Source organism: Bos indicus x Bos taurus, chromosome 5 (genome assembly GCF_003369695.1).
Source record: "Bos indicus x Bos taurus breed Angus x Brahman F1 hybrid chromosome 5, Bos_hybrid_MaternalHap_v2.0, whole genome shotgun sequence".
Taxonomy (NCBI): Eukaryota; Metazoa; Chordata; class Mammalia; order Artiodactyla; family Bovidae; genus Bos; species Bos indicus x Bos taurus.
The window spans coordinates 12,782,647-12,795,781 of NC_040080.1; the positions used below are offsets into that span (position 1 = coordinate 12,782,647).

General features: G+C 37.4%; 1 protein-coding gene across 1 annotated transcript in view; it reads left to right on the forward strand.

Annotated features, from left to right (window-relative positions):
- KDM5A (lysine demethylase 5A) overlaps nt 1–13,135 on the forward strand; it is a 62,143-nt gene that overhangs the window by 14,100 nt on the left and 34,908 nt on the right. Inside the window, exons 8-14 of the mRNA XM_027541005.1 lie at nt 485–643; nt 1,750–1,869; nt 2,584–2,742; nt 5,938–6,119; nt 7,761–7,923; nt 8,991–9,110; nt 11,785–11,979. Coding sequence (XP_027396806.1) covers nt 485–643; nt 1,750–1,869; nt 2,584–2,742; nt 5,938–6,119; nt 7,761–7,923; nt 8,991–9,110; nt 11,785–11,979 — 1,098 coding nt within the window. The remainder of the gene's footprint in view (nt 1–484; nt 644–1,749; nt 1,870–2,583; nt 2,743–5,937; nt 6,120–7,760; nt 7,924–8,990; nt 9,111–11,784; nt 11,980–13,135) is intronic.

Genomic DNA, 13,135 nt, shown 5'->3' on the forward strand with positions numbered 1-13,135 from the left:
CTGAAGCTTCAGCTTTGGTGTATATCACATTAACCTTGCTTTGTGGTATACACACAGAGGGTTCCTGAGTCATATACCTAGTGAATGAGTGAGTGAGAGGATGACTCTGTCAACCCTTAGCTGAATTAGACAATACTCTGTCCTGAGCCCTCTACCAGTGAAGAGCATTTGTGTGTAGGAAAAGTGACATGGTATATTTTTTTTATAGAAATTGACATTCAAGTACCCTAGATTTGTAGTGGTCGTTTACTCCGATACCTTGATACACTTTTATTAACTTGCTTGTAGCAGCTCTGAGGAAATTCAGGAAGTTTTATGCAAAGCTGTTTATATACTGTTATTTAAAATAAGTATTCAGGACTTATGTTTATTTTTTAGTGTACAGTATTTTGTTTCAATTAAGGCATTCCTGGTAAAGATTTAATACTGCTTTTTAATAAACTTATTAATAAACTTTCATGTTACTTTATTTTGTTTTTAACAGGTTGATCTGTATGTTTGTATGTTTTGTGGTCGGGGAAACAATGAAGATAAGCTGCTGCTGTGTGACGGGTGTGATGACAGCTACCATACGTTCTGTTTAATTCCCCCACTGCCTGACGTGCCCAAGGGCGACTGGAGGTGTCCTAAGTGTGTGGCCGAGGTACACACCCAACCTTATCTTTTAAAGGGAACAAAAACATACATACGGGTGTACAGTCAACACTTCCCATGAAGCTGCTTCTCCTCTGTCTTTGTTTTTCAGAACTTGAAATTGCTAGGCTTTTTAAAAGAGTGATAGTGACTGGAAATGTAACAGTTCTGTTTTTTATTTTATTTTATTTTTCAGTTCTGTTTTTTAAAGTGTCTTTTTCTCACTGGTTTGGTAACTCTGTTTATTGCTGCAGATGAATGAGACTTTTGCTAGACTATTCATATTCCAGGAAAACAGTAAAAGTGGAGGAAATCCATAGGTTATTTGTTCTTTATTTAATTAAAAAAAAAAGTAAAAATCTGATATGAAGCTCTAGAACTTAGGATCTATGCATCCAGTTTTCATGCTGCCACATAAACTGGTGGTATCTGTTAACTTGTTTAAATTTTGGCTTGATTGTACTAAATTTGTTATTGAAAGATTATAGTAATGTCACTCTCATGAAATGCCTGGTGTGTTTATTTTAACAAAATATGATAGAATGTTGAAAGGAAAGAGTTGGCTGGGTGTATTTAGATACATTGAAAGCATATGTTTATGATCTTTTAATTATTTTTTATTATTTTCAACATTAAGCAATTCAGAAGCAGTTCTATTCTAAGTCTTTGTGTTAAGAAATTGGTCGTGATGATTGGTAGTAGAAAAAAAAAACATTCTTCTTTCTGCGTGTCCTAGCAACCCGGTGACTGTCCCTTTCTCCATTACCTTTCCTCCCTCCCTGAATGTTTGTTTTTTCCACCAAGGATGATAGACATCTCTGGGCTTGATTCCAGGTTGGTAGCCCTCCAGGTGTGTGTCTTAATGCCAGAGCTTAATGCCAGCTCCAAGCCTGAAGCTGTCTCATGACCACCTTCCTCTGGAAGGCATGAAAATGCAATTGAGGTTTCAGAACATTATTTCCTGGTTCCACACTGAAAGTAATTAATACGTGTTTTGTGGTCTAGAGTTGACTGGATTTGTTTCACCTTGGAAAATGATCAAAGAAGGTCATACCTGAGAGCCTTATACTTTCTTCAGTTTAAGTAAGTTAATCTTAGATATTTTTTTCTTCCCAGGAATGTAATAAACCTAGAGAAGCTTTTGGATTTGAACAAGCCGTACGAGAGTATACACTTCAGAGCTTTGGAGAGATGGCAGATAATTTTAAGTCTGACTATTTCAATATGCCGGTCCATGTGAGTATTTAGGTCACTTTGGGGAAGTATGAAAGATTTATCTGAGTCCAAAGCTTTTGTTTTGCTTTTTAAAAGCTTCCATTATATTGTGAAAAACAGAATTGGCATGAAAAAGACGATAGAACATCGGATCTGAGGATCAGGGGCCCAGGGTCTGCTTCTGTTCCTTCAGCTTTCTTGGGGCGTGTGCACTCTCCTGTTGAGAAATTGACTTTGGTCTTTCCCTTGTTTGTGGACCCTCTGAGCACAGTCCTTTTCACACAAGCGTGGAAGATGTGGCAGTTGCTGCTTTTATTTAGCTATTTGTACTATGAGGTTTGCTGCTTTTCCTGGGGCTTCTTGGGCTTTAAAAAATTTCCATCAAAATAATTTTCTAAAGCTATTAAAATTCAGCCTTGATTTTTGTATTTCCTTTTTCTTCATTGTGTCCTGGGTCATCTTTATCCTTCTTAGTTGGAAAGCAGCTTGCGGAAGAAAGCAGTTCAAGTTCATTGTGTTTTTTTTTGTGTGTTTTCATTATGTTTTTCATCTAAGTCGTCTTCAGCTTTTCCCCATCCTCAATCAGAAAAGCCAAGACGGCAGTCTTTTCAACTCTGAGAACTGAGAAGGTTTCTGTTTTTTCATGGGTTTTGTTCAGTTGACCTGCGTGTTATGTTATAATGGGTTATGATTGTAGTGAGTTTGTAATCTGTCATCTCTCTTTTCCATGTGTAGATGGTCCCCACAGAACTGGTAGAAAAGGAATTCTGGCGGCTGGTGAGCAGCATTGAAGAAGACGTTATTGTAGAGTATGGAGCTGACATCTCCTCAAAAGACTTTGGGAGTGGATTTCCTGTGAAGGATGGCCGCAGAAAGATGCTGCCGGAAGAAGAGGTGCAGAGCATGTAGTAATATCCATACTTCTTACCTCTGGCCAACCCAGCCTTTGCTAGTAGAAAATGGCCTTTCTTTAATCTTAGGGACCACATCCGTTTAAAACACTAAGTATGTAGAATTTGGACATTACAAATAATCTTCCGTTTTGAAAACAATAAATTCAGAGTAACTTTAAAAATCATTTAACTTTTCATTTTAAAACCAGTTTAATTAATTTAAAACTTCAGTCACTCAGTCGTGTCTGACTCTTTGTGACCCCATGAAACTTAACTCCAGTTAAAAGATTTTGCGTAGCTCTCTCTGTTTGGAAATGTAGAAAATGACTTTAGAAAAAAATACTACATTTCACTGGTAGGTCCACAATTACGTTTCCTTCAAAATCTGGGCAGATAGGTTTTCAAATATGCATTTAAATTGTAACAGATGATCTTTATGTGTAAAGCTAAAGTAAGATGATCATTTATTTCTTTTTCTCTTACTTTGGTCTTTGTCACTTTCTTTTCCTTTATATTTGGCAATAGTTGAGAATTCTATTTCCTGTTTTCTTACACGTGGTAAGAAAAAAAAAGGTACATAGTGGAGAAGGATACGTAGTTTAAAATACGGCCCCTCTAGGTCTCTTGTTACCATTGGCATGGTGTATCTCTTTCCATTGTTTTACCTTGAAGCTGTTTGTATTTTGGAATCTGGCCTGTGTCTCTATAGGCAGCATATGTTTGAATCTTTCTTTTTAAAAATCTAGTGTGAAGGTTGACTTTAATTGGAGTGTTCAGTACATTTAAACTTAATGTGGTTGATTTATATCTGCCGTCTTGCTGCTTTCTCTGTCTCCTGCATTTTTGCTCCTCTCTCTCTTATTGCCTTCTTTTGGTGTTCAAGAGGTATTCATCATACCATTTTAATTGGCCTGAAATTTTTTGGGGGGAGATACATATTTTGAGTTATTTAGTGGTTCCCTAAGAATTACAGTATATAGCTTTAAAAAAAAAAACAGCTTCATCAACAGTGTCTGTCTTTAACTGATCACATTCTACTTCATTTCAATATTGACTTCTGGTAAATTAGAAACTTGGAAACTTTTTTCATTTGCTTTTCTCTTTTGTGTATTGTGTGTTGTATCTGCATATTGTATAATACACCAACACGGCAGTATAGTATTGCTTTAAACCATCTTATGGTCTTTAAAACAATTCAGAAGAAAGACTTTTACAGTCTTTTACGTCATTACGCATATATACCCTTTCTGGTACCCTTTCTCTTATTCCTGTGGGTCCAGGATACTTTTTATTTGAGCCTCCTGGACTGTTTCTATTTGTAGTGCAGGTCTGCTAGCAATGAATTCTTGTCTTTGCTTATGTGAGAATGTCTGTATTTAGCCTTGTAGTTTCTTAAGACTAAATACTTCTCAATTTTTTTGCCTTTGATTGTGTTCTAGTTTCTTGACATGGTTGTTCTGATAATCTTGTTCAGTTCTATCCTTGTTTTCTGTGGAGGGAACTGCCCAACCTCCCTACATCACCATTTCCAAAAGTTCTTCACGATTAGAAGTCTCCTTCCTACCCAGGTCTCTAGTTAGACAGAGGACCCTGTTTCATCTTCTCCTGTATCCTTCCCTATGTAGTATGTCTCTGTGAGCAGGTAAGCATCATGCCTACAGTCATGTTCTAAAACAGGAATGGGAATGTGCATGCTCACACCGTTCCAACCCTGGCTTCCCTTGTTTGAGTCCCATCTTGCCCTGACCAGTCCGTTGTAACTCCTTACAGTATCACCGACCCAGTTTATTCATGGTACTGTCTCACTCTTTATCATGCCAACTGTCCAGTCAGAAATATCTAACTACTTAATATGTGCTGAATAGGGTTTTCGTTTTTTGTTTTGTTTTATGATCAAAAGCTGTGTCTTTTGGCTGTCTTCTTATTTTAGCCTTATTATTGATTTTTTCCCTCCTGTCATAGTAGAGCACAGGTTAAGATAATCGCATTAGGAAAATGTTCATAGATTCTCTCATTCACAGATTCTCTTCAGCTTTGTCACTGGTTATTTAACCTCTTTACTTTGAGGGTTTTAATCTCTGTATTATAGAAACTTTCACACGATTAAAAGTGAACATCGTAATGAATTTCTCTCCCTTCCTCCCTGGCATCCAGGTTCAACCATTACCAGCCTTCTAATAGAAGGCAGTCAGATTCTCTTGTTTCTGCATTCAGACTTCTGCAGTATCACATCACATATCCTGGAAAACTCAACTACACTCTTGCAAGAATGACAGTGAAAAAGGCAGATAGCATCTTAGAGCTGTTATGAAAGTAGTTCGATTTTGTGGGTCTCCTGGATTCCTTATACTCCACTTGGGTTCCTTAGGCCCCTTTTGAGAACTGCTTGCCACAAGGATGATAGCATTTTAAGTCTCTGCCACATACGGCTTCAGAAGTGGGTGTTTGTAACTCATGTCCAGAGCTTATATCCAGTTAGAAACCTGAAAACTCAGCACCTTTCCTTTTTCATTGTGGCTGTGCTTTTTTTTTTTTTGGAAATTGCAATTTCTTTTTTCTCTTGAACTCATTTGTGAAACAAAAAAATTTGTCGTTGTTGTTAATGGATGTGTTTGTAGTGTGATTGCCCAGGATTCTTGCCTGTAAAATCCCATGGACAAAGGAGCCTGGTGGGCTACAGTCCACAGAGTCACAAAGAGTTGGACATTACTGAGCACATAGTTGGGGTTGGGGGTGCTGACTTTCTGCACCATCCTGGTCTTCACCGTTGGCCACAGATTCAGGATCCTATTCCTTTTTGTCCTCACAGTATCTTGGCACCACAAATATATTGATAAACATTTTGGTAAGTTATGCTACCAGGGATAAAGTAGATATACAATACCAACCTATTAAAATGAATCTCACAGTATTTTACTGGTAAGCTGTGGGGGTGGGTGGGAAGTAATAATAAGCCTTATATGCGTAGAGTAATCCAGAGATAGCTTAAATAACTAAAGGGAAATGTAAATATCACTTAGGAGATAGGATTAAATATTTAGGAATATGAGTTCCACGTAGAGAGCAAGGAGCACAGATTCTGGATTAGATGATTGTGACTTAACACAATTTTTACTTTTGTTTTTAAAGACTCTCTTGAGATACCTGTTGGGCTCTTGTCATTTCTGCTCTCATTTACACTGTTTTCCTTCTGTAGGAATATGCGCTTTCTGGTTGGAACTTGAATAACATGCCTGTGCTAGAGCAGTCTGTTCTTGCACATATCAACGTGGACATCTCTGGCATGAAGGTGCCGTGGCTCTATGTGGGGATGTGCTTCTCCTCCTTTTGCTGGCACATTGAAGATCACTGGAGTTACTCCATCAACTACCTGCACTGGTACGCACAGTTTTTGTTAACAACATGCACACTTGGTGACCTTTCTAAAGGTGTGATAAAATTAGGTGATGGGGAGAACTGACTTTAAAGTGTGTCCTACCCAAAGTAGGATAAGGTACTGGGTAGGGGTCTCAGGGTACAGCGTCTCTGACACTTCCACTCTTAACGTGTGCAGCCGAGCCCCAGGTTTTAGACCAGGTGATTCTTAGTATTCAGTGTACAGGAAACATTTCTTTGATTTAACTTTTGATATGTAAGGCAGGATATTTAAAGTTTATATAGTCAAGATCTGACTAACCTTCAGTATTTGAAATTAAATGCCTGTGTTACATGTGTATTAGTTAAGGTTTTTTGTTGGTTTTTGTTTTTATTTGACCCACAGCTTTTATTTACTTACCCAGTTCCATGTTCAGTATTCCGATCTTAACCAAATAGTATTTTTCTTTCCATTTGAAAGATACTGCTCAGGTCAGCGGAGAAGGCAGTGGCACCCCACTCCAGTACTCTTGCCTGGAAAATCCCATGGACGGAGGAGCCTGGTGGGCTGCAGTCCATGGGGTTGCTAGGAGTCGGACACGACTGAGCGACTTCACTTTCACTTTTCACTTTCATGCACTGGAGAAGGAAATGGCAACCCACTCCAGTGTTCTTGCCTGGAGAATCCCAGGGACGAGGGAGCCTGGTGGGCTGCCTTTTATGGGGTCGCACAGAGTCGGACACGACTGAAGTAACTTAGCTTAACTTAGCTCAGGTCAGGCTGTGCAAACTAATGGTTTTCTTTCTTTCATCCCTGTGCTTTGCAATATGATAGCTTCTAGCCACGTGTGGTTGTTTAAAATTAAAAGTTTACTTCAGCATTTGCATTAACCGCATTTTAAGTGCTTACTTGTCAATTGTGACCGGTGACCCTTGTATTGGCCAGCATAGATACAGAACATTTTCAGTCATTGCTGTAAGTTTCTATTAGAGACAGCACTGTGAATTGTATTATGATTAAGTTATTCTGTAGATTGCATGACTAATTAAATCAATTTCCTTGAACTTCAATTTAGTATTATAAGTAAACTCTAGTCCACTGAAGTCTGGTGTGTTACTGATGCCAAGTGTTTGGTCCTTAAGATTCATAGATAGAACTCAGGATTTCAACAATTTGTAAGATTCATAAGTATTATTCAGGATTTCAACAATGTCTTTCCTTGGCTTATTTCCTTGGATAGTAATGTTGAAGTTCTACAGACATATTCTATAGGGCATTGACTTTTACTTTGATCATGGTGGGGATAATTGGAATGTCCAGTGGACCTGTGAACCAAGCAGTATGTCAGTATCCTTTGGTACAATGCTTGCTTTTCCTATAGCATCTTTTCTGTTGGAAGATGCTGTTTACTGCTCTACCTTAAAGAGTTCATTCGACTTGCCTTTCCATAGTGAAAACTACATACCCACCTGTCCGTATACACTTGCCTTACCTCCTGTTGTGAATAGTAGCACAGATTTTTGAAATGGTTGCTAGGATTCAGGGCCCATTATCTATGGCCACAGAGCAAGACAAAGTTAATTACAGTTTAGTGGATTTGAGTCCGAGACCCTGGCCTCATGGGCACCGTGCTCTGCCTGGATAAACTGTTACTTCTTTGCTAGGGGAGAGCCAAAGACATGGTATGGCGTGCCGTCTCATGCTGCAGAGCAGCTGGAGGAGGTGATGAGGGAGCTAGCCCCTGAGCTGTTTGAGTCCCAGCCTGACCTCCTGCATCAGTTAGTCACCATCATGAACCCCAACGTGTTGATGGAGCACGGGGTACCGGTGAGTCTTTTTGCATCTCCCTTCAGTATTTTAAAGTTAACGTATATCATAATATATGCTTGGTTTTATAATAGTTAATAAAATCAGATCCTCTTCTAGCCAAATTAGAATTTATATTCCAAAGGGAACAACATTTATTTTATTAAGAATGGGTTGTTATGAAATGTGAATCATACCTTTATGTACAGCAGCCTGTCAGAATAACCTTGTTTTCAGTATATCTTGGTTTTAGTAAACATCTTATTTTCTTTATTATCCCATTTAATCAAAGTAGAAGTGTCTTAAGTGGTAGTTCTAATAACTGATCCTTATCTTTGTGGAGATCATATTTCCATCTTTCATATGAAGATTTTATAGCCTTTTTTTGCATGAGATAATGAAGTAAAGACACAATGAACACCTTTTCTACTTTTAAATCTAGTTTTGAAAATGATTATTACATTTAAATTGTGCTAATATTTGATAAAGTATAAATTCAGTGTTTGCTTCATATAGTCAAATAGTTATAACCTTAATGAGAAAGGAGATCGGGCAATAGTAATGTTATCTTGTCTTTAAAGAGTTAATTTGTACAAAATCTTGGACTTTTCAAAAGACATAGTATTATCATAAAACCAGGAGATTCAGGAAAACTGATTTGAGGCTCTCTGTATGGCATAGGACCTGATCAGTTAGTTTCCAAAAAAAAATTATGCAAAAACAGTGAAATTCATCCTTTCCCACTATGTACACCATAGGAATAAAGGGATAAAAGAAAAATTCTCTTAATTGTAAAACTGTCATCAAGTTAGGAAACTAGTAGCTCAGTGAGAGGAATGTTTTCTCCTTGAAAATTTCTTTGGGCAGAGAATTCTTGTCATGAATTATTTTATCAGTGACATAATATTATAAGAAGGTGAAACTGATAGCTTCTTCAACCCTGATGTTATTTTTTGGTATGTGTAGCTTAATAGTTTATTGTTGTCAAGTTTAAAAAACGCTTCTGAAACTGGTGAAATGTTTCCTTTTTCTGTTGTTTTCATTTTGTTTTCTTCTGCTTTCGTATCCTGTTTCTGACTTGCATTTAGGTGTACAGGACCAATCAGTGTGCTGGCGAGTTTGTGGTGACGTTCCCTCGGGCCTATCACTCTGGGTTTAACCAAGGCTACAACTTCGCCGAGGCTGTGAACTTCTGCACTGCTGACTGGGTCTGTTCTATAGCAAGTGGCTGTTGTACGTCTACTAACACCCCTGGAGATGCATTGTAATTGCTGTGTTTGCTTAGCTGGGAGGGGAGGGTTTATGAGTATTCAGTAGGGATTGGGATGTCTGCTGCGGTTTAGAAAGTTCCAGGTAGTTTTTATTTGGAAGGTTTTGTAGTTCTTCTCATTCGTTACTTTCTCATTTTGTTTGAATTTTAAATGAGCAGTTGATGTTTTCTGCATCTTCTCTGAGAGAACGTAATTCCTCTAGTCTCTGGTTTCTCTGAGCACTTTTTGGATTTTATAAAGGTGACCAGATCTTTTGGGGGAATTAATTGTACCATATCAAATAGCTAGCTCTGATTTTTATTTTAAAATATCCAGTTCTGATTTTTATCTTAAAACATCCCTTTATTATTTTCCTTCTGATAGACAATTAGTTGATTTTATTCTTCCTGCCATTTTATGTTTTCTATATTCTTTTTAAAAAGATTATTTTAAAGGGTAGCCATGATACTGAGATCTCTATGGGCTACACTTTTGTGTAGATGTTGTTGCCATTGATTGCTATTTTGCTTGTAAATGAAGTAGATATAAAAAAGTAATTAGTAGTATGTACATCTTATTGGTGGGGGTGTAAAACTGCAAACTTGTAATACACTATTTGACTTTATTTTTCCTTTAGTGAGACTATTCTGTTGTTTTGTCACCTCTCCTGACATTTGGGTTTTTTTTTTTTTTTTTTTTTTTAGTAATATTAGATCTTATGTTTTCTATGGGCATCTTAGTTTGTTAAACTTCATAATTGGGCTTCCCTGGTGGCTTAGTCACTAAAGAATCTGCCTGCAGTGGAGGAGACCCAGGTTCAGTCCCTGGATTGGGAAGATGCCATGGAGAAGGAAATGGCTCTCCGCTCCAGTTTTCTTGCCTGGAAAATACCATGGACAGAGGAGCCTGGTGGGCTAATTAGTCATATTGTTTCCTTAGCTAATGAATGAAATTGAATAATGAACAATCCTACTTGACCTAGTCATTCTAAACTTCTTACTAATTAGAAAGTAGCAAGAGCAAAACAGAGCTTAGGACTTTGTCTTGGACTTGAACTCTATTTCAGAAAACTCAGCTTACATTTATTAAGTGTTTATGATTTACTTGTTCCTTGGCCAGGTAGATATAGTGTGGAAATGCAGGTGATTCAGAGATGAGTTGGAAATGATTCTACCTTTAACATGCTCATTATTACTGCTGTCTAATCTTGGGTAACTTTTAATTTCTCTGGTCCTAAATTCTTTTTTACCTCCTATGTAAAAAATGCTAAGATTCACTTAGTGACCTCAGACAAGTGAGGTAATATATGTGAAAGCCCTTGATACTCCTTAGGAAAAGAGTGTGATATAATTGAAAAGTAAAAGCAGCTTTATATCTGGAATAAAGTGATGGTACAAATTTTTATAAGCTACAGTGGACAATCAGTTCTATTTTATGTAGCTTCCTTGTGATAATTAAAAACTGCAAATCCTCTGGTTTTATTTTTTTTCTTACTCTTGCTTTAAGGCTGAGAAATGTTTACATATCTGAGAATTAAGAAAGAATTGTATATTGTTGGTGGACAAGATAAATGCTGAACATAAGCTCAACTTTTTTTTTTTCTTAATATATAAGCTCAAAAAAAAGCATAAGCTCAACATGTATTTTCTTGGGAAAGATTGTTTCTTTGAAAGAGTGGGGAAATAGTGCTTGATTCAGAGATAGTACTGTGCTCTGGCGCTCTGATTCCTGTGATTCCCCTCTGCTTCCTCAAAATGGAGGTGAGCTCCAAAAGGTTCTTAGAGGTTGACTTTATTTTTTCTCTGAGGTTACAGTTTTCAGATACAAATAACAACTTGAGCCATCCAAGTTTTTCCACTTGAGTAAAGGAAAGAAATTGGAGAGAGAGAGAGTTTGTGTAGTGTAGCTAGTATCAGTTTTATTTGAAGCGTGTTAGATTTTCAGAAGTTATCTTAGTGTATCTGTTGGCTTATGAAAAGTGATCATTTAGTAATTTATTTCACGTAGGAAAATTAAAGTACATGATTAAAATTAAAGTACATGCAATCTCATGATTGCACTTGGAATTTTTTCTAGGCCAGACTGGTAGTTTTAAAAATAATTTTTAGATAACATCTAAATAGTCCTTATAAAAAATAGTCCATGTGAACTGTTTAGTGCTTTTTCCTTCCCTTCCCTTCCATTTTCCCTCCTTTGTAGTAGCATCTGGTTTTGTTTTGTTTTGTTTTGTGGAAACATCAATGTTGAATACGTCCAATTATACCTTTATAGCTTGATAATTTTTTTCCTTTTCTTGTAAGAGCAGTCCCATGTGACTGGTGTAAAAGAGTTCTGCCTCATTTATGTGTCAAGAAACTCATGCTTGAGATGCATAACTGTGTAATGAGTGGAAATCAGCTGCTTAGGCTAGAAGCTCAGCATCGTGAATTAGGGGGATTTTCTTTGGGAAGGCCTTCGTGAAATTCTTGCTGGGTGATAAAGTTTTAATATTTACAGTTACCTCTTATATTCAAATGGACGTTCTTGTTCTGTTGTTTATAAGAAAAAAAGAGGATTTGGGGTAAGCAGTGGTTCTGTTCTGGAATGTGTTATAAGCAAGTACTTTAATTTGAGAATCTTGTCTTTTTTTCAGCTGCCCATTGGACGTCAGTGTGTGAGTCACTACCGCCGTCTGAGGCGCCATTGTGTCTTCTCACATGAGGAGCTCATCTTCAAGATGGCAGCAGATCCGGAATGCTTAGATGTGGGGTTAGCTGCCATGGTGTGCAAGGAGTTGACGCTCCTGACTGAGGAGGAGACACGGTTAAGAGAGTCTGTGATGCAGATGGTGAGTTTGCTGATTATAGTGCTCACGGAATACACTAAAAATTGAACCTATGGTGGAAAGAATCCATTTTCATCTTCAATCCCTCTAGAAGTTGAACACAGAAATTGCTAGTTTGGAGATTTCATACCTTTGTTTCTGCCATTTTGGCTTAAGTTGAAGTTTTAGGAATCTTGATGTCAGCATCTCCAGATTTTTAAAAATGCAGTCCTGTCAGGTAGAATTTATTAGGTATATATTTATTTTTAAAATTGTCCTATGTATAGTGTTTCTTTAGGTGAGAAAGATCAAGTTCTTCTCTCAGCTTTCTAATTAAACAAAAGTTGTGTTTCTGGTGATTGCAGATTGTCCGAGTTAATCGATTTGTCTTTTTCCTCCAATCTAAGTTTTTAGTGAATATAAGAGGCACTGAATAACCCAGTGCTGGGATTTTGAATGCTTCAGATAAACTAAATATCATATTGAAATGGAAACTAAATGAGAAAATATATGTCTTCAGCCTGTCTTAGCCCATTTTCCCTAACCCTCCCTACGTAGCTAGCCTCACTGGGTGTGTACCATGCTCCCTCCTTCTCTGCATAGCCCACTTTATTTCCCATGATACACGATTCCTTGTGGGATCTTGGTTCCCGGACCAGGGATCGAATCCGTGTTCCCTGTATTGGTAGGCGGATTCTTAACCACCAGATCACTATGGAGGTCCTTTAGTGGAATTCTTTACTGTAAAACTTACCTGATCCTTTAATATGCTGGTGTTTGTTAATTTCCAGTTGGAAGAGGTATGATGCATAGCATTTATCTCCCCCTTAAATTTCCTTGTTTTTTTGTGGAATACCTTCTAGGGTTAGTGGTCCTTAGAGTATGCTTTGGAAAGAGGTGTAGAATTTTTTAAAGCAGCCAGGACTTAGTCAGTTGATGTATTAGCATTCCCTGTTTGCCAGCTGTTAACGTAAGAAACACTTGCAATGTGTTTTGGAACCATTTTTGTATTAAAGTAACTTTTAAAGAAAATACGAAGTGCTCTATGAGAAAATGAAAAGATAGAGTTCAGCCAGGAGATATCTAGATAAGAAGAAAATATTGAAGGAATTAGGTTGTGTCTGCCAGTGAATAAACTATTAGATCACTACCTTGTTTAAGTGGAGGAAGAAAAGAAGAT